Source organism: Anastrepha ludens, chromosome 3, assembly GCF_028408465.1.
Source record: "Anastrepha ludens isolate Willacy chromosome 3, idAnaLude1.1, whole genome shotgun sequence".
NCBI lineage: Eukaryota > Metazoa > Arthropoda > Insecta > Diptera > Tephritidae > Anastrepha > Anastrepha ludens.
In genome coordinates this window covers 33,538,889-33,560,709 of record NC_071499.1, presented here as the reverse complement: position 1 = coordinate 33,560,709, position 21,821 = coordinate 33,538,889, and the positions used below count along the sequence as shown (strand labels likewise).

Genomic DNA, 21,821 nt, shown 5'->3' with positions numbered 1-21,821 from the left:
TGTGTGTCGATTCTCCTTTCATGGGTCTTTTCTAAGATTTGGCGTATTGTGAATATTTGGTCGATGGTAGACTTTCCAGGTCTGAAGCCACACTGATAAGGTCCAATCAGTTGGTTGACGGTGGGCTTCAGCCTTTCACACAATACGCTCGCTAGAACCTTATAGGCGATATTTAGAAGACTAATCCCGCGGTAATTGGCACAAATTGCAGGATCGCCCTTCTTATGGATTGGGCAGAGCACACTTAAATTCCAATCGGCGGGCATGCTTTCATCCGACCATATTTTGCTTAGGAGCTGATGCATGCACCTTACCAGCTCCTCGCTGCCATGTTTGAATAGCTCAGAATTTACAGAAATTAAAAAAAGTATGCGTTTTACTTCATAAATGTCACACTTTAATTATGTTTATAGAATTTATTAATAAAAATAACAAAAATCCGGCTCGACAGACTATAGAGAAAACACTTCCGAATATTTTATAAAAAATTTAAAAATCAAAAAATATTAAAAACTGTATGTAAACTGCAAAAGGGTAGTCTAGGGTAAGTGCACTAGCCTGCCATCCCAGAGGTTGTGGGTTCGTATCCCACGTAAAGCACGGTCCTCGCACTTTTCCAAATTTACATACTTTCCTGTTTCTAAAAAAAAAACGAAACAAAAAAGATTCCTCCAATTCCATTCTTCAGCCGCAAAAACTTATCCTTTCCATCCTTACTCCCGCACAATAACCTGCGCATTAATTGCATTGTGGCTGCTAAAAACAAGCAAAAATAAACAGTTACACATTGCGTCAGTGGCGCCAGCAAGACGAAGCGGGCAATCGTGGTAATAGCACAGACACACAAAATTTAGCGAAGTCCTCAAACATCTGTGCGATCCTTCTGCCAGAAAAATGTGAGACACAGATGGCGCTCCGAGCGTAAGAAGGCGTTGTTCCTAAGCAGGTAGGCATTCCCACACTTAGGACTGTTAGCTAATCGCCTACCCTGTGAGAAATCAAAACAGATTAACGAAACCAACGCAAGACTGAGTCTTGTCGAGGCCCTATGCTCCCGAGTGGAGTGAGCAAGGAAAAAAAAAACAAAAATGAGTTATCATGCAGACCGTGACGAAAAAAGTTGTCTCGAGAAAAACTAGTTTAAACTGTCAAATGCATTTCGCTCGCGCATTTAAAGCAAGAATTTATGTGCATCAAACTCGCGACGGGCAGTTACATTTTCTTCCATAACTTTGTATCTATGGGAAATTTTTAAAGTCGACTTCCACAGAACTACGCCTAAAACTATAAAGTATAACAATCTGTAAAAAAAATCATTTTTTTGAAAATTCTGGATGTATGGAATCCTTTAAGCGTTGTTCAACTGAGTAGCACTCCATGACAAAATTTGCCTAAGCTCGCAATCCTAGTTGTCGCAAATACTCGTAATTACTGTACAAAATCTGTATCACCCTTGGATTATCCGATAGCAATAGACGCAATGCCGCCAACAAGAGGCTGGACATCACTGGGGTCCTTTTTATATTAACCACAGCCTTCATTGTGGCCCTTTGTTTCTCCCTGGAACCATAGGCAGTAATAATAATAATAGTCTTCATTTAAAAAATATGCCTTAGACCTGGTTTCATTTTCAATTGCAGGTATTTTTTATGTGATAGGTGCCAAGTGCAGCGCATTGTACTAGGTTTTTATTTGTAGTTCCATAGGCAACAATTAGTGGGTGAACGATATGAAGTGTTACCAACTTCACACTGCTTGTACTATCTGTAAAACAGCTCATAACATCAACGTCAAAATTGTTCCAATGACAGTTCAATATATTGTTTATAAGCCATCAAAAGCATTTGCGTCTCAGTTTTGTTGAACGCCAGAAATGGTTCGGAAAGTGAAGGCTCGACTTGAACGAAATCCACGTCGAAGTGGAAGAAAAATGGCCAAAGAACTGAAAATATCGCAAGACAGCACTCGACGCATACTGAAAAATGAGCTCAAGGTCAAGGCTTACAAGTTCCAAAAAGCACACGATCTTTCACCCCACCAAAAAAAAATTCGGTGCGAAAGAGCAAAGGAGTTGTTGCGCTTGCACGAAAGTGGCGAATTTCCTAACATTGCGTTTTCTGATGAAACAAATGTTCCAATTTAGCAGTTCATAAACACTCAAAACGATCATGATTACTTTACCGAACGCTCATACGAGAATTGAATCCTACGTATGGCCAGTCGAAGCAATTTCCCATCGCAAGTAATGGTTTGGGCCGCAGTGACCGCTGATGGACGCTCTCCAATCGTTTTTATCGAGCCTGATGTCAAAGTGAATGCGACTTATTATCGGGAAAATGTTTTAAAAGCTGCTTTAGAGCCGTGACACGCAAACATTTCGGTCGTAGACCATGGAGGTTCCAACAGGACTCGGCACCGTCTCATAAAGCTCGTGTGAACCAAGAATGGTTAAAAAATCATGTTCCACACTTCATTTCGTCCACACAATGGCTTTCGAATTCGCCAGACACAAATCCGATGGACTATTCCATCTGATCTATTTTGGAGAGCGAGGTGAGGACTAAAAAAAATATAAGCGATTATACGAGAATGTTCCAAAATACCCAAAGATCACATTCGTGCAGCATGAAACTCATTTTTTCACCGTTTGAAGGCTATAGTCAAGGCAAAAGGTGGTCATATTGAGCTAAAGTGAATATATATTAAAATTGTAATCATTTTTGAACAATTTTGTCTTTGAAATCAATAAAAACTAATTTCATACAAAAGAGTTATGGTGTTTTGAAACACTTCATTTCGTTCACCCTGTAGTCTCCTCTTTTGAAGAATTAGATAGCTGGTATTAGAGGCAGTACTTTTAAGTCCATTTTTCCTGCTCCTATATAATCTGCATAAATGATGTTCTCAATCCATCGGCACGCAGCTATTTCTTTGTATTCCAACTGGGCATATCTCGCAGCTTTGATGTTTGCAACCCAATGATAAAAAAGCAAAAGAACTAATGAATTCCCCAAAGGGCATTCGAAACACCGACTCTCATAACCACTACATATTATAAATATACATATTTTTTAATGTTATCGTTGTTGTTGTTCTTTAAATTTGCTGTTGTATGACATTTGAAATTAGTGTTTGAAAAAATTAATTGTTTATTTGTTTACTCTGAAGCAAATGTATATTATAAAAAAAAAAACAAAAAAATACAAGTAAATAAGCCAGCCACACACAATTAGACGTGAGAAACTCTTTAAAATGTTGCAACCAAATTCAAAACGCAAAAGCAAACAAAAAATTCACGAAAAATATAACCGCTAAAACGACACAATTAATCACTTGACCACTAGCTTAAAATTTTGTGCATACGGCATGGGGGGAGTATGTGGCCGGTACCGTGGCAAGCACAAGCATGCGCCAAAAGCTGCAAGCAATAAACAGATTTAATGTAGACAAAATTCCATTGAAAATTAAATGCGAATTTCACTTCAAGTGCGACGATCACCAAATATATATAAAACGAAAATTCTCATCCACACCCACTAAACACATCATTTGTAGCCGACACCATTTGTAGTACTACAGCAGACGTAGCAAAGCTCCTGCTCGCAGTGACAGTATGTTTTTTATGCATATAACCACGAATACAACGCTGAGCAAACAGAGGTGCTTACACTCAACATACACGATAAACCATTCACTCAAGACACAAACCGTCTTAGCCGACAACGCTACCACCGCTGCTGACTTCGCCGTTGAGCGCTGCGAAATTTGGCAACACAGCCGCTGATTTTATTGTCGTGTAGTTTTTTTTTTCTTTTTCATTAATATTTTACTTACAAATATATGTACACACACACGCATATGAGCGAAAACAAATGAAAGTCAACCAATTTTGATATATTTCTTTTTTCCTCCTTTTAGTTTTATAATAAGTAGAATTGTTGTTGATTTTTGTTAAATTTTAATATAAAATTAACATCGTTTTTGTAATAATCGTCGACAATCGCTTAACTGAATTAGGTGTCTATTAACACAAAAGAAAAAATAAAACAAAAAGCAAAAAACAAAAAACAAAAAAACTAAATGAAAAGCAGCGTGTAAAAAACACTAAAATTTGTTGTAAATTCGTTGGTGTAAAATTAAAAAAACAAAAAAAACCAATGCATATATCTATTTTAAGTTGAGGATAATTTACTAATGCCACTTTCTTAACTTTCTGTATATTTTTTGAAACCATATCACTTCAACTGCCATTCAAAATGCCACAGAGAGGATGAAGGCTTTATTAAAGAGGAAGAAAGACCATTGCCGGATAATGAAAGTCAAAGAAAAGTCTGGTTACTCTTCGAGTATCCGGAGAGTTCGCAAGCCGCCAGAGTTGTAGCCATAATTAGTGTATTTGTTATATTGCTATCAATTGTTATATTTTGTCTAGAAACATTACCCGAATTTAAGCATTACAAGGTGAGTTGAAAACAGCAAAAGAACAAATACATTAAGCTTTGAATGTATGCGCTTTTTCACAATTTTTGAAGAAAAAGAGATCTTTAAAAGCAACTGCGCTTTGGATCCATGAAATTTTCAATACCAAGCTTTTATTGCGAAAGCATAAACCCAATTACCTAACCTTACCTCTTCCCAACCTAACCAGCGCTAAGCTATTTTCAATGAAATCCAAGTAGACCCAAATGATATGGTCAGCTTAACCAATTCGGGAAAATGCAATTTTTGAAATTTCTGCATCCATGAGCTTTTCTTGCGAAAGCGTGATTTAGCTTGAATGAAAGCTTTGCATTTATTATAGCAGCGCTAAGCTACTTTTAGTGATAGCCTTACAACCTAAACGATATGGTTAGCTTAACCATTGTTCTGCATACTTCGGAAAAATGTGCATTTGGAAATTTCTGAATCAATGAACCTTTATCACGAAAGCGTAAACTTAGCTGGAATGAAAGCTTCACTTTTATTACAGCAACACTAAGCTAATTTTAGTAAAAACCTTACAATATAAACTAAACTTCTATATACGATTAGCTTAACCATTCTTCTACTTGTGAAAAATGTGTATTTAGAAATTTCTAAATCCTTGTGCTTTCATTGCCAAAGCTTAAACACACTTCAGTGTAAGCTTTACTTTCAATCCGAAGGCGGTAAGCTAACTATACTGCAAGCTTTTTGACCCAAACTAAATGGTTAACTCAACCATTAATCTACTTCAGAAAATGTGAAAAAGCTCATTAAGTTTTATTAAATTTTCTAACCTAAAACTTTTTTACACTTTTTATATAGTTTTTTTTTTATTTTCTCTTTTAATTTTAAGCATTAGCATAACACTTTTTAATACTTCACTTCTATTCTTGTTTTTCTGCTTTTTGCGCGCACATTTTTGCAACTTGATGTCAAAATATTTTGAAATCGATAAGCTTCCGGATCGGGTTGGATATTTTTTTTTCTTAAAACTAATTTTTTCATACTAATCGATGTTCGGTGTTGTAACTCAATGTGCTCCAACCAAAGCCTTTTGAAAATACACAAGTACATAAAATATATGCCTAGGAATGCCTCAAATGTAAGCCAGTGCGCAAATTGAGAGTACTTTCTGGTTTGAGCTGCACAAAACAAGTGATTTCCGGTCGAAAGCAATGAAGTCTTATATAAAGAGAAAGCCAGCCGTTCCCTTTACTAACCAAATGGAAATAAAAGCTATTAAAGCAAGCAGAAAATAGTGAAAAGTGCCTTGGAATTCCTCCATGAATTGGATATCAAAAGCTTCAAAAACCTTCAAAACAGCTCCAAATCCTGCCATTTCTCTTACTAACTAAAACTAATTAACTAATGTCAGCCGTCGTAGCCGAATGATTTGGTGCGTGACTACCAATCGGTGTACGTAGGTTCGAATCTCCGAGAAACACCAAAATGAAGAAACAGTTTCTTTCTTATAGCGGTCGCCTCTCGGCAGCCAGTGACAAACTTCCGAGTGTACTTCTGTCATGAAAAAGCACTTCCTAAAAAATATCTGCCGTTCGGAGTCGGCTATAAAACTATAGGTCCCATCTTTTGTAGAATAACATCAAAACGCACGCCACCAATAGGATGAGGAGCTCGGCCAAACACCTAACATCAGTGTACGCGCCAATTATTTATTAATTTTTTCTTAATATTGAAAAGCAGGACGGCTGTTGCCTTAAAATTTTTCCATGCGTGGGGTTTATGAAAAGCTTCAAAAAAGCTCTCAAATCCTGCTACTTCTCTTACAGTACCTAAAAATAAATATTGTAAAGAAATTTCCAAAGTTATAAAGCTAATTAACAATTTCTCGCAAAGCTCGTCATAGGCAGAGTAAAAGTTCCAAGAAAGCTCAAACAAAAATTTACTAAAAATTAGCTTCCAAAACGTAATTCGATTTAGAACACCGCTGGAATATGTTATTTGAGAGCTTTTATAAACTTCTGAGCATCTCTAATACCAAAGCTTCTCGAAAGCTCAAATTAAAAGTAGCCTAGCATTCTAAATTTTCAGTGAAAGCTTTTCAACCTATTCTTGTTATTGTATGCTTTCTTATTTGAAAGCTTTTGTGAACTTCTGATCATCTCTAGTATGCCAGCGAAGAGTTTTTCGAATACGACTAAAGCTTCTCGGAAGCTCAAATTAAAGACGGCCTATGTTACGCCTAGTATCTTAAATTTTCAGTCAGAGCTTTTCAACCAATTGTCATCTTTTCCTTAAATTCATAATTTTTTCTTGTCAATTTTCAAACCCTCAAGCCAGTTTGTCTCTCGGTTTAATGTTTATAGCTAAACAAGCTTAAATTTCAACGGTAGCCAATACCATTTTTTTTTTAATATAAAAAAAATATGTATAAATATTTATGTGTGTACATTTACGAAAAATCAAAGATTGCCTACAGTGCACTTATCCTTTTGACATTAAGTTGTGAAAAGTAAAGTATTTTGTAAATATAAATTATAATTTTTTGTTGTTATTTTTTCCACTCATATCCAGCTGTTTTATTGGCCAGCGGCATTATACCAAGACTTTGCAACACACAGCCTAAACGTATGCAACAAATTTGCGGCAGTCATTCAAATTTATAAACTTTGCATAGAGCCACGCCTCGATGTAGGCAGATTCACTAAAATCAGTAAAAAAAAAACACAATTAAATGCTGTCACATACTGGAGGTCTGAAACTAATGTTAGTGCGCACCTGCGCTAGTGATTGATAATTTTTGGCAAGCAATCGATAAACTATCGACGGCATTCGATATAGAGACCTGGAGCGGAACCAATTAGAGGAAGTAATCTCCTAGGGAATAGGCTGTTTTGAGAGAAACTGATTGGACGCACTTTGAATGAATAGCCTCTTTCACATATTTTAACCGTTAAGCGCAATGATATGTGTAGTACTCACCACGGCAAAGTTCATATTTTTCATAAACATTGACAAAAGATAGGCTCAGATTAGATTTTTAGTATTATTTCTGACTATGTTTAGACTTGATAGCTCAGCCGGTACAAAAAACAGCCTACCGCAGGAAATAATTTGGTTAAGGCGGAAGCCTTACTCTTCCTCTGCTACCACCAGCTGGTACCGCATTAAATACTTTCAGAGCCGAAGCGTTTGTATGCATTCGGACGACATGACCCAGCCAACGAAGATGCCACATAGTTTAGGTTATGTTAAATGGTTACACCTGTGGACAAGAGAGCTCACTTAGACGTGAACCCTTAATTCATTCTTTGTGGCTCCACCGAAGGGAGCAAGAGGAAGCAGGAAAGAGTGATAAGTAAGGGCGAATCACCAGATGATGACTCATTACAGCTCTGGCCACCCTTTCGAAGTGATAATGGAATTCTGTAGCGACTAATATCCAAATCTGCTACCTTCGCAAGGGTAATTAACCCCTTGCCGTGCCATTTAGCTCGGCGAAACTCGGGCTCAAGTGTTACGCGTCAACGCGTCGTCAACAGATCAGACTGATGCGCGAGATGGTGTAACAGCAATTATAAGACTCGTAACTAACTAACAGATAGAAAGTAGCATTCAATCACGACCCAGGCTCGTGATGTTTGTGTTTGATCCGACTATCTGTACAGATATTTTCGTTTGGCCCCATGATCTATTCACGAATCTGGCACGTCATATTCATGTTTGGGCAAACATTTTCATCACGAGTCAGACTCGTTAAGCCACGCAAGGGGTTAAGCAATACACCTTCGCTAACTGTACACCAAAGTAGCTAACTTTATTTTGCAAAGCACGCAGTCCGTAGCCGAATGCGTGACTACCATTTGGAATTCACAGAGAGAACGTAGGTTCGAATCTCGGTGAAACACCAAAATTAAGAAAAACAGTTTTCTAATAGCGGTCGCCCCTCGGCAGGCTATGGCAAACCTCCGAGTGTATTTCTGCCATGAAAAAGCTCCTCATAGGTCCCTCCATTTGTGGAACAACATCAAGACGCACACCACAAATAGGAGGAGGAGCTCGGCCAAACACCCAAAAAGGGTGTCCTGCAGACAGCTGCCGCAAAAGGCGCTCAAAGTTACTTAAAGTCTCTCCGGAATATGCGGAAAGGACATATGCCATGACTTTTTTTAATTTTAACTTTTTAACCGATCACGCCGTGACCATAAGAATCTCACGGTCTTGCAAGTTAGAGCACTTGCCCAGTACTCGCTCCGCTGAATTGACGTGATTGCAGAAAGCCAAAGGAACACTAATTCTCGCTTTGCATGTAGAAACCAACTCTTTGTGCCCCTACCTAGCCAACTCATCAGCCAAACAGTGTTCTACAATATCTCGTTGAGTCAGCCACTTCCCGATTAGTTTCGAACGCGCCAACAACGCTCGCATTAGAACTGAAAATTATCAATTACATCACCTCAGTAGTTAAAACCTATCGATAGTCACTACACACACTATCACAGTTTCAGATCTCTATCACATACATATAAATACTCAAACGCATCAAGTCCATATACCCTCTCCCCTTTGAATATTTCCAATAGTTCATAAAAATATTTACATTAATAATCTCTTTTGTCTAAACTCTGTAAATGCTTCAAAGCTACTTGAATATGTGTTGATTATTTTTTGTAAATTTCATTTTAACCGACTTATTTAAAAATTCCCAACAACGCAACAGGTGTTCAATACAACAACAAATGGCACAAAAATCGAGGAAGACGAGGTGCCTGACATCACAGATCCTTTCTTCCTTATAGAAACAATATGTATTATTTGGTTTACATTTGAACTCACAGTCAGGTAAGTTTATGGTCGTATAAAAAATAAAAATAAAACTGAAAAATATATGAAAATTTAATAGATTTAGGTAGTTTTTGTGGTGTAAAAAAATATATTAAAAACAAAAAAAAATTATAAATTATTGCACGTGCTTAAAAAAATTAGCACATCTATACAGTTTTGTAAGTAACGGTTTTTTTAAAAGTGCACTTTAGTAAGAAATTTTAGCAAAAAAATATGCAGGTTTATAGAAAATAATTTATTTTTTAATCATGAAAAAATAATATACCAGCAGCTAATCTTATCTGTTAGCCCATTATCCATTAAAAGTCGGTAAGAATGAACACTAAGACAAAGAAGAACAACTCACAGTGGGAGGAAATAATGGAAAAATTTCATTGTAAAGCAAAATGGGATCCCAGCAAAAAGCTGTGGTTAACTAACAGTGGTTTTTTATGTAATGAATCGGTGATAATAACCATCGGCTAATCAAAAACAGCTACGTAGAAGGACTCTGCGCAAATTTATGCTCTAAATGCAAAAAAAAACACCAAACTACAAAAAAAAGTTAGCAAATTCCTGGAGAGATCAAAATGAATGATAACACTGTGCGACAAAATCGAACTTATTGCCTCAGTATTAAGTGAAACGCAACACAAATGATAGCTTTGGGTATCAATAATACTAAGTTAATGGCTAACTCAAATAAGGAAAATAAGCCTAACTGAAGGCTGGCGGCACATTACTTATTGCTTAATTAGATTAAGTTTTTGAAAAATATTCGCAGAAAAGAGGATTTTTTTGGTAATTTGACCTTTTTTTCTTGGCGCTGAGGTTGGGTTACAAATGCCATCGCAACATATAGTAACCGTCGCTATTACGTGTGTGGTGATTCCACTAAAAATATCCCTCCTCATCTCTTGGATTTTTCCCTCCTCCCCGGGACTACTTCCGCATTGCTTCGAGGTAGAGAGCCAAGACAGCGTACTAAGAAGGACACTAACTTACTCACCCTGCGCCCAGGGTAGCCTGTTCTGAGAAACCTATGTATGCTCAAGACTCTTCAGCATAACTTTCCATTTCACGCTTCTTTTTTCGGATAATATCCTCCACGCAGTTTGCGACGGCATTTCAATTTTCTTCGTCTATCATCATTTTCTCGATAATTTCCACCACCATTAGCTCGTTGCAGAGCTGTTCTCTCCATCTTCCACCTCTCGCATTTAGAGAAGGTGCGCTCCGCATCATCATACCCAGTATCTCCATATATGCAGTTTGGTAGGCTCACTTTTCCCATTCGCCACAAATACTTGCGAAAGGATTCATGTCCGGACCAAAACTTTGTGAGGTAATAACGGGTGGGCCATATAGCGTTTGCTTTTTGAACCACCTATTTTTTTGAGAATGGTAACACAAATGACATGTCAAATGTGTTCATAATTTACTTAAAGGTTTGACATTTACGAAATGGGACGCTATACGATTGAACAAAATTGAAAACCGAATAATCAGTCGAAATTCCGATATCAATTGGCCGCCTCGGAGCTGTGATTTAAGCCCGTTGGACTATTTTTTGTGGGGAGCCATTAAAGACAAATGCTATGCGAACCATCCAGAGACGATTGATGCTTTAAAACACGAAATCGAAGTTGCCATTCATGAAATTGGAGCCCAAACAATCGAAAATGTACTTAAAAATTGGGTTGATCGTATGGCCTACTGTAAAGCCAGTCGTGGCAGTCATTTGAACGATATTATTTTTCATTCATAAATGACAATGTTCAATCTTCAAAATAAAAAAAAAATTTTGAAAAAATATTGATTAGTTTTTTTTTATAGCCGATTCAAAAAGCAAATTTTACATGGCCCTATAGTAACCTCCCCCTGCTTTCTCTCTGCCCACTTTTTTGGAGCGGGTATTAATCTCGCTGCCTATCTACCATACCGTTCAGAATTCCATCTTGCCTGCCAAAGTGTGAGCGTTTAAACTCTAATATCGGAGAAACGTGACACTGGGATTCCTGTGATTTTCGCCTTCCATCTCCATTTGGGCTCTAGTGCTAGAATATCTATAGGGATGATTCTGCTTATAACTAAAACCGCTGCTGCAGATACTGCTCTGTATGAAGAAGCCACTCTGAGAGCGCAGGTGCGTTGCACAGATTGCAGAGTTCTCCGCCGGCATTGCACCCTTAGCGAATCTGCCCACATTTCGCATCCGTATAAAAGAATCGAGTTCGTCGTGTCCATTGGTAATTTGACTATTGGTTTAAAAAAATTCTTCAAATTGATCTACAGCGCCATCTAGCGTAGAAATTATATAAAGCATACCTCGGAAATGCGGTTTCCCTTTCCTCGTTCTTTCTCTTTCTTTGAGAGAAAATAGTTGAACTTGTACATAAAAAACAGGCGATCTTTCCTTCTATGAAAAAATAAAGTGGATATACGTAATGGGTACCGTAGGTTATGTTAAGTTTTTGGGGCAATCGGTTTGAGAATAAGCAACTCACTTAGAACAAATAGGTCCGTTGTGGTACCACTAAGATCACTAAGATGAACCAAATGGAACCATTTAGATGCTCTTATGAAGCGAAGGATAAGTTTTATCCCAACACCAGATAGTTCCGTCAGAGAGTCAAAATGGTATTTTCCTAACAATCTTGCTCTACTTTTAGCTAAGGCTGGACAATTGCAGAGGAAATATTCTACTGTTTCTTCCTCTCTCTCGTTGCTACCACTTATGCAGTATTCATGAGTTAATACTCCTAGGCTAGAAGAGTTGCTACCGAATAGCCAATGACCGGAGACACAAGCCACGACCTTCAAGATGTTATCTCTTGAGAGGTTAAGCTTGATCTTTTCTTAAGCGCTCCTGATCTTTTCTTATCTCTTTGCGGACAAACTAGTCTGATTGTAACTGAAATATTTTCTACTGTTGTTGTTGTTGTTGTAGCAGCAATACTAAGCCCTGTGGAGTGTATGTCACCGGTCGTCTTCGTCTAACTCATCTAAAGGTAGACCCAGGAAACCTGCTGTTTCAATAGGCTGGGTCCAGAGGAAGAGGAATGTTAGATGGGTGGGTTTAGTAGGGCATGTGAAAAGGTGGTTAGTGTCGTGCGGGGTGCCTTCACATGCAGGACTTATTTTTAATACGTCGCGGTCAATTCTGGATAAGTAACCTGCCAGAGTATCCAAAACGTAGTTGTGCCAGTATTACGCGCGTCTCGTTGGGAAGCTGGAGCTTCTCACCTGCTGTAGGTGGTGGTTGGACTCCGATTACGGTATTCGGTGGTAGGTAGCTTGAAAAGGTGGTAATGGTCTCCCGATAAATGTCGTTTATTGTCTGTCTAAACACTGTCTGGTCCAGTAGATTTTTGTTCCTTTTGTCCTGTATCTCATCGGTGTAATTGAGGAGGTGTCTCCTGATGTGCCTGGGAAGCATCTTTGGCTCAAGCAGGTTTCTGCAAGGGTGAGTCCTTTGGTAGCTCCCAAGCAGAAACTGTTTGTTGAGTAGTTTATTGTGCTCCTTTACTGGGAGCATCTGTGCCTCGTTGTGAAGGTGTTAAAGCGGGGACATCAGGAAGCAACCCGTCGCTGTCCGAATAGCAGTGTTTTGGCAAGTCTGGAACTTTATCTACTGCGTGTCACTAATTCCAGGCGATCAGACAGGCGCAGCGTAGTTTAGAACCGGCCCTTTGCCCCAAGTGCAGCCGGCAAGCGATTTGAGGATGTTGTTGCGATTTTTGACTCTCTCCATGGCCTCTTGGAGAATATTATTTGTTGTCCTTAATTTGCAAGTTGCCATAGGAATTCCAGTATTGCCTCTGTTTTCAAGCAGTGGAAGATTAGTACCTTTTCTGGTCAGTTCATCGGCCTTGCAATTTCCTTCAATAACTCTATGTCCCGGCACACATATAAGACTGACCTTGAACACGGTGCCAATATCATTTAGAGCCGGCAGGCATTCCTGAACAACCTTTGGTCTTAGTATAACTGCCTCCACGGACTCTATAGCCGCCTGGCTTTTCAAGAAGATATTTATAGTAGTTTTTTTACACCGTTTGTGTTAAGGTACACAGTTACCTCCTTTATAGCTAAGACTTCTCCCTGGTGTAAAACTGTATCTACCTTCTTCTCCACGGGCTCTTATTGACGGAATGTGAGTCTTTAACAGCCTTTCGAAGGTGGGCTTATGGAAAGAGTAGTCGATTTCTGGATTTGAGCTACTCACGGTAAGTAGTATAGAAGCGTGGCGAACTGCCGGGTGTTCCATAGCGCCATATAAGTAAGTCTAAGCACTGAAGCGGCGGTCACGTGTTTTCCTACCAGATTTAGATTTGTCTTAATAACTGAGTGTATCCCCTACGATGCGATGTCAATTTTATTATCATAGAGGGAGTCGTATCTCCGTGCTTCAAACAGGAAATTTAGCAAAGTTTTTTCTAATAGCAACCGCGGGGAAGTCCAAAATAAACAAGACTGAGCTACAATAGAAACACCAGCAACTTTGATCTGATAACTTTGAGTTTATTTATTCAAAATAGTCCCCTCTGGCCTGGATACACTGTTCTGCGCCATCTAAAAGCTTTTCAAAAAAGTGTTTCAGATCATTGAGCGAAATGTTCCTCAGAATGTCGGTACAAGCCTTTTGGATGGCCTCTACTGACGCAAAACGTTTTACTTTCATGGCCAAATGCAATTTTTCGAATAGGGAGCCATACCAGGCGAATACGGCGAGTGATTGATGGTTAAAATGTCAATTCTAGTCAAAAAATCAGTCACAAGAAGCGATCGATGAGATGTGCTCCTTGTGGACAATTCCCTTGGTAAAACCAAATGAGCATCGGCTTGATTTTTGACTTCTCCAAACGCGATTTTTTGGGTGGTGGCTTGTCTGGGGCCTTCCATTCGGCACTTTGACGCTTGGTTTCAGGATCGTGTTTGAAACACCACGTTTCATCACCAGTTACAATGTTGCAGAGGAAGTTCTCACCTTTTCTCGCCTCTTTAGTGAGGTTTTTCGAATGTTGAATTCTCAGCAATTTTTGGTTCTCAGTTAACTTGTGCGGAATAAAACGTGCACAGAACTTTCGTAAGCCCAAATGATCAGTTAAAATTCAACTATGATTTCGGTTCATTTTTGATCAATTTACGAAAAATTTCGATGGAGTTTTCGGTGATTCGGTGATCTGAAACATTCAAGAACTCTCGCCATAAACTTTTTTCATCAATTCAAATGTATCGGTAAACGTTTTACCGATTTTAAAACAAAATTTGACATAAGATCTTTGTTCGAAACTCATTTTTGTACCGATGACACAAATATACTCACACTGTAAGCGCAATAACTTCGCTTCCACTGAAACGAATGTCACCAAGATTTCACTGGAGGTCAGCTAGGGATGTAACTTCCAACGCTCTGACTCATTACAAAGATGGCGCCATCAAAAACATTTTTATGACACCAGTCTTGTTTATTTTGGACTTCACCTTGCATGTATGGTTTTTTTATATTTTTCATCAGTGAAAAATGGCTAAGAAAGTTAAATCTCAGCTAATAATCCACATACATAGATAAAATTAAAATGCTTAATTTTTTAGCACATAAGCAGTGCAAACAAAAAATAATAAGGAATAAAAGTAAATGTAAACTAACATGGGAAGCACTACGTCGCCGAATCGAGAAAGACAGAATTTAGCGAGGACAAAATTTAAAAATTTGGGATTAAAAACATTGTTTAGGTAAAAGAGGATAAGAGGAGGAAAAGAGGAGATTCAGGGAGCCAGTTAAGATCAAGTTAGAGGTATTACAGGAGATGGGGATATCTTTGAATTGGAAATACTTATATGAAACAAGTTTTGTGGTGCGCTTATTTATTTGGCATCAACCTGTATACGTAAGCTGATTTGAATAAACATCTTTCAATTCTTACGCTTAAGTTTACTTCTACAGAAATTACACTATAAGTCCTTTGAAACATTAAACTCGTTTCGAAAATTTAATTGATGAGAAAATGAAAAACTGTGTATGCAGCAGTAATTCATAGATAAAATCGAGAGTTTCACGTGCATATGAAATTTGTGCTGCATAACAAAAAAAAAGTTACTTTTTGTCGCACAGTGTTACAGTAAGCAGATAATGTGTGCTTTCGATGCATCATACCATAAGCCGGATAAAAAGGGCCGGTATGCGCTTGAAATCAGTGAAATAAAAGGCAGAAAGCACGAATTGCTATCGAAAATTGCATACTTATAGGCATTAAAAGTAACCAAACTTATTAAAACACCAGGTAATATGGTACTTAATATATTTCTAAAGCAATTTAATATTATTAATATTTTTTTTTTGGAGTCCAAATACCGCATAAATAGTATCTGCATTTCCTTTAAGCGCCTTTAAGCCACTTTGAATGGCGAAAAAATTAGCTTTTTTGTGAATTTGTTGTAGGAAATTTGTGAAAGAAGTGCAGACTAGAAAAAATGTGTTGAATATATGTACAAACATATGTACATAACATATCGTGTACTACATGAATTTTTTTTTTTTTGGTTGCGTATTTTTTCAAATTTGAAGTATAAATTCTATTTTTAAGTATAAGTAAACGTAATATATACATACAAATGCTAATAAAAATAATAAACTAAAAAAAAAAAAACTATCCCTAAAATGTTCTAATCTTCATATTTATATTTTTGTGTCAATATCATCCCTGTTTTATTTTCAAATATTAAAACCTCCTTGTAACTTTCTTCACTCTTTGCATAACTTCCGCGCATTACGACATTGATTTTCTATTCTTTCTATTATTTTATCAAATCTAACCACCTTATCTATTTTCCTTGCTTCGTCCCTCAAACTCTCTATTTTTTTGGCTTTTTTAACAAAACCTTTATTATATTTCCATACTACCATTTCATATATTTTTCTTCCTCACGCGCTCTGAAACTATATATTTTTTGTCCCATCTTTACGCGCATTAATAACTGTTCATTGTTTTTTTTTTATTTTATTTTTTTTGTTGTTTTATTTTTTTTTATCGTTCTAAATATTTTTCTCTTTGATAAATTCCATTTAATTGAAACCCGTCTTTCTGTCATTCAAACTGTATATCCTGACACTTTCGATCGCTCTTTTTTTAATTTTTATTTCATCTAATCTACTCCTCCTTGATTTTGTCTCTATAAAAACGCCATAATCGTGTATTCCTCTTTCTATTCCACTCAATACCGCTCACTCCATTTATATTCAACTCGTTCAATCCCCTTCATGTTCACTCTCACTCTCTTTCTCTCATTATTTATCTTTATCTCTCTCTCTCTCCCTCTTTCTCGCTCTCTCGTTATTTTCGTGTTAAAGGTTCCTCGCATGTCCGAATAAGTTACATTTCTGCAGGGATGTCATGAATGTTATCGACATAATCGCCATCATTCCGTATTTTATAACATTGGCGACCGTCGTCGCCGAAGAGGAGGATACGTTAAATCTTCCAAAAGCGCCAGTCAGTCCACAGGTACGTTTTCTTGTGTGAGAAATGTTTGATTAAAAAGAAAACTAAAAAATAAAAAACAGAAACGATTTTATTTTAAATTTATTTTATATTGCGTAATAACAACAACAAAAGCACACCTAGTTCTAATACCTGGAATACATAAAAACTGAACACTAAACTGAGGAAATTTGAAAGTTTCCGCACACATCTAAGTTGCCTAAAACACTTACAGACATTAATTTACACATAGTAAAAAATTTTAATATTTTATAAAAATTTCTTATTTATGCTCGTTCTCTTAATTTACCGAACTGTCTTGGCAGTTTTCGAAATTATCTTTTTTCGTAAAAAAATTGGCAATCAAGCGAAATTCTTACACTGCATAAATATGGAATTCCAAATTTATTTATGTTTTGCGTTTTTTAACGGTTTCAATACTCTATGCAAATAACAAATGCATTTGTGAATACTTACACGTATATACATACACACAACTACATAAATATACCTGTATGTAGACACGTTTACTCGCTCACTTTATAGATATTACTGCTTCACTCTCACTCTCACTCTGTCTCTCTCTCTATATATACATATATTATACTACAAATATATATAATATATATATATAATCCTTTTTTTATTTTGTTTTTGTTTTCAACTACTATGTCAATTACTAACCAATACTCCCGAATACCAACCGCTATTTGTTACTACTTCTTGATTGTATTATTATGTTTTTTGTTATTGATTGTTCAACAACACATATATATTTACATACTTGTATACATAACTAAATCTATACATACTTATATATATATAAATTTGTTGATTGAAAACATGCCATACCGATTATAATTTTTTAGGACAAGTCATCGAATCAGGCTATGTCCTTGGCAATATTACGAGTGATACGATTAGTTCGAGTATTTCGAATATTTAAGTTATCTAGGCATTCGAAGGGTTTACAAATTTTAGGACGAACTCTGAAAGCCTCAATGCGGGAATTAGGTTTACTTATATTTTTCTTATTTATAGGTAAGTTCCAGACAAAAAAAGCAAATACACAAAAATCAAACCTAAACAAAAAAAAAAGCAAAGAAATTACCAACACATCCACATGCATTCACCCAAACAGTTACAACAATTTTCGCATATACTTAACCCTTGGTATACGTCCAAAACGTAAACCATTTAACCACCAACCAACACCATCACTGCTACAACTACTACTACCACTACTACTACTATCACTACTCTAATGATACCCATGCCAATGCCAAAACACACGCACACTCATACCATATACCCCCAAGCTAAGAGAACACTTGATGATCTACGAATACCAAAAACAAACAATCAAAGTAATACAAACAAAAACACAACCCAAAACAACTACAGGGAAACCCAAACCAAACCCAATACCAGGTCCAACCAAATCAAACTTTTTCTATATTCCAATATGCCTATTTCATGCCACAAAGAATGGTTGAAAGAAACCAAAAAAACTAAATTTTCGGAAATCTTCAAGCCTTTAATTTGTGCTTGAAAGTTTCTGTTAATTATGAAATCAGTAAAAATCTCAAAGCCAGACATTAAGAGTTTGAATTGAAAAAAAAAACACCACCTCACACTGGAAATGTAAGGAGCCTTTGGAGCTGCTCAAATGGCAGTCATTTTAACAGGCCCTTAAAAAAGTGAATTCAATGTCATAGAAAAAGAAATTTTAATCAGCAGCAAGTAACAGCAAAAGCATAAGATAGACGGCCAAGCTCATGTCATATTTCGAATTCAAGCTGACTTAAATATTCTCTTCTTGTCTGTATAGAAACTGACTTGATTGAAAAAGGTAAAAGTATTCGTTTAAAAGCTCCTCATAAAATCATAGTACAGGTAAATTGTACTTGAACAAAAAAACACGACAAAGAAGCAAAATTGCATCAACTCTAGATTTCAATTTAATTGTCCTGCAATCAATCTCGTTGGTGCAGTCATAAGAATTTTTGAATGCTCCCTGAATTTGAATATCTGAATCTTGAATAATTTTCGTACAATTTTCTCTGACCAAATTATTAGCAAATTATTCAAAAAAATGGATCGCCTTATTTCGAAAAACTTTTGTTAAATTTAAGCCTGAGAGCTGTTAAAAAATCAACTCTAATCCAGATATTCGCTTAATTAAGACGAGTTTTCTTGAAACTAAGTTAAAAAAATTCTTGAAAAATTAAAGTAAACAAAAAATACAAAAAAATAAAATCCATTGAAAACAGATAAAGATAAAGCATCAAAGATTAAAAATAAAATTAAAATTAAAAAATAATAATAAAAAATTTAAAATTTCAAAATTATTAAAAATTGTTATAAACAATGTAAAATTAATTAAGAGCTAAAAATTAGAAGTTACAAGTTTAGAACTAAAAATAAAAAATATAAAAAAATATCAAATGCTAAAAATGAAAAATGAATCATAAATAATACAAAACGTTTAAGGAAAAATTAGAAATCAAAAATTAAATACTAAAAACTAAAAATTTTGACTAAATTAAAAATGAAAAATTAATCCTAAGCAATTTGTAATACACAACTTTCAAAGAAAAAATGAATCACTAAAAATTAAGAAAAAAAAAAATATAAAAATTTTGAATAAAAATTAAAAATTTTAAATTACGAAGTTAATGCATAACATAGAAAATTCAAAATTACGAAATTAGAAATTAAAAAATAAAAAATTAAAATTAAAATTTTCGCATAAAAAAAAATTGGAAATTTAAAATTGAAAACTAAGAACTAAAAATTAAAAGCTTAAAATTTACATAGAAAATTGAAAACTAAGAATTAGAAATTAAAAAATAAAAAACTAAAATTAAACTTTTCACATTAAGAAAAAGTGGAAATTAAAAATTTAAAACTAAGAACTAAAAATTAAAAACTTTAAATTAATAAGAAAATTGAAAACTTAAAATTAGAAAATAAGAAGTAAAAATTTAAAATTAAACTTTTCACATTAAAAATAAAATGGAAACTAAAAATTGAAAACTAAGGACTAAAGATTAAAAACTTAAACTTAAAAAATTTAAATTAAAATTAAAATTTTCACATTAAAAACAATTGAAAATTGAAAACTAGGAACTAAAAATTAAAAATTTAAAATTAAAATTTTCAAATTAAAAAAAAACTTGGATAATAAAAATTCCAAATCGAAAATTAAGAACTAAAAATGAAAAACTTAAAATTAGAAAATAAAAAATAAAAAATTAAAATTAAACTTTTCACATTAAAAAAAAATGGAAATTAAAAATTGAAAACTAAGAACTAAAACCTAAAACCTAAAAACTCAAACTTAAAAAATTTAAATTAAAATTAAAATTTCCACATTAAAAAAAATTGAAAATTGAAAACTAAGAACTAAAAATTAAAAATTAAAAACTTAAAATCAAAAAAGAAAATTGAAAACTAAAAACCAAAAATTAAAAACTTAAAATTAACATAGAAAATTGAAAACTAAAAATTAGAAATTAAAAATTAAAAAATTAAAATTAAAATTTTCAAATTAAAAAAAAAATTGGATATTAAAAATTAAAAATTTAAAATTAAGAACTAAAAATGAAAAATATAAAATTAACGTCGAAAATTGAAAACTAAGAATAAGAAATTAAAAAATTAAAAACTAAAATTAAAATTTTCACATTAAAAAAATGGGAAATTAAAAATTGAAAACTTAGAACTAAAACTTGAAACCTTAAAATTAAAATCGCCAAACTAGAAATCAAAAGTTCAGAAATTAAAATAAAAAAGTTAAAATACAATATCAAATATCAAATGAAAACTAAGAATTACTACAATAATAAAATAGTAAAATATTAAAATTGAAATATTCAAGTTAAAAAAAAAATTGGAAATTAAAAATTGAAAATTATCAATTAAACACTAAAAGCTTGAAATTAAAATCTTAAAACAAAAACTAAAAATTAAAAACAAGAAATTCAAAATTAAACAATAAAAATTAAAAATTTAAATATAACTAATAAATTGAGTTAGGAATGAAAGATTGAAGTTAGGAAGGAGAGAATGAAAAATTAGGAATTAAAAATTAAAATCAAAGAATTCGTAAAACAAAACAAGAATTTAAATTAATTAAAAATTCAAATTTCAAAATTCAAGAATTAAAAACTAAGAATTGTAAATTAGGAATTAAAAATATTTTAAATTATTATTAATATTAAATTTTCAAACTAAAAAATAAACATTTTAATTATTATTACATTTAATTAAAGGAATAACATAAAATAAAAATTAATAATAAAATTTTAAAATATAAAAATGAAAGCCTAAAAATTAAAAATTAAGCATAAAAAATTAAAAATAAAAGCTAAAATTTATAACTCAATAAAATAAACATATAGTTACATTAATCAAATAGAATAAAAATTTAAATTAAAAAATTAAAAATTTAAAAATACATAAATAAAATATTAAAATATAAAATACATAAATAAAACTTTAAATTTTAAAAATTAAAAAATTAAAAATACAAAAATAAAACATTAAATTAAAAAAACTAAAAATTAAAAAATACCTAAATAAAACATTAAAATTTAAAAATACAAAAATAAAACATTAAATTTTAAAAAATAAAAAATACATAAATAAAACATTAAAATTTAAAAATACATAAATAAAATATTTAAATTTAAAAGTACATAAATAAAACATTAAAATTTACAAATTTTAAATTAAAAAATACTTAAAAACAACATTAACTTTTAAAAATTAAAAAATACATAAATACATAAAATTTAAAAATATATATTATAAATAAAATATTTAAATTTAAAAATACGTTAATAAAACATTAGAATTTAAAATTACAAAAATAAAACATTAAATTTTAAAAATTCGTAAATAAAATACTAGAATTAAAAAATTAATCAAATAAAAAGTAATAATAAAATATTGAAAATTGCAAATGAAAAATTAAAATTAAATGTTTTTAATTTTAAATTTAAAATAAAAAATTAAAAGGTTAACTTCGAAAAATATCTCCTTTTTTGTTTTTGGTTTTGTTTTACCTTCAAAATTTCTGAC

The 21,821-nt window shown here is 33.6% G+C and overlaps 1 protein-coding gene across 1 annotated transcript in view; it reads left to right on the top strand.

The window, feature by feature from the left end:
* LOC128857441 (potassium voltage-gated channel protein Shaker) overlaps nt 1-21,821 on the top strand; it is a 186,123-nt gene that overhangs the window by 70,084 nt on the left and 94,218 nt on the right. Inside the window, exons 6-9 of the mRNA XM_054093199.1 lie at nt 4,266-4,461; nt 9,146-9,267; nt 16,604-16,757; nt 17,603-17,774. Of these exons, the coding sequence (XP_053949174.1) occupies nt 4,266-4,461; nt 9,146-9,267; nt 16,604-16,757; nt 17,603-17,774 (644 nt within the window). The remainder of the gene's footprint in view (nt 1-4,265; nt 4,462-9,145; nt 9,268-16,603; nt 16,758-17,602; nt 17,775-21,821) is intronic.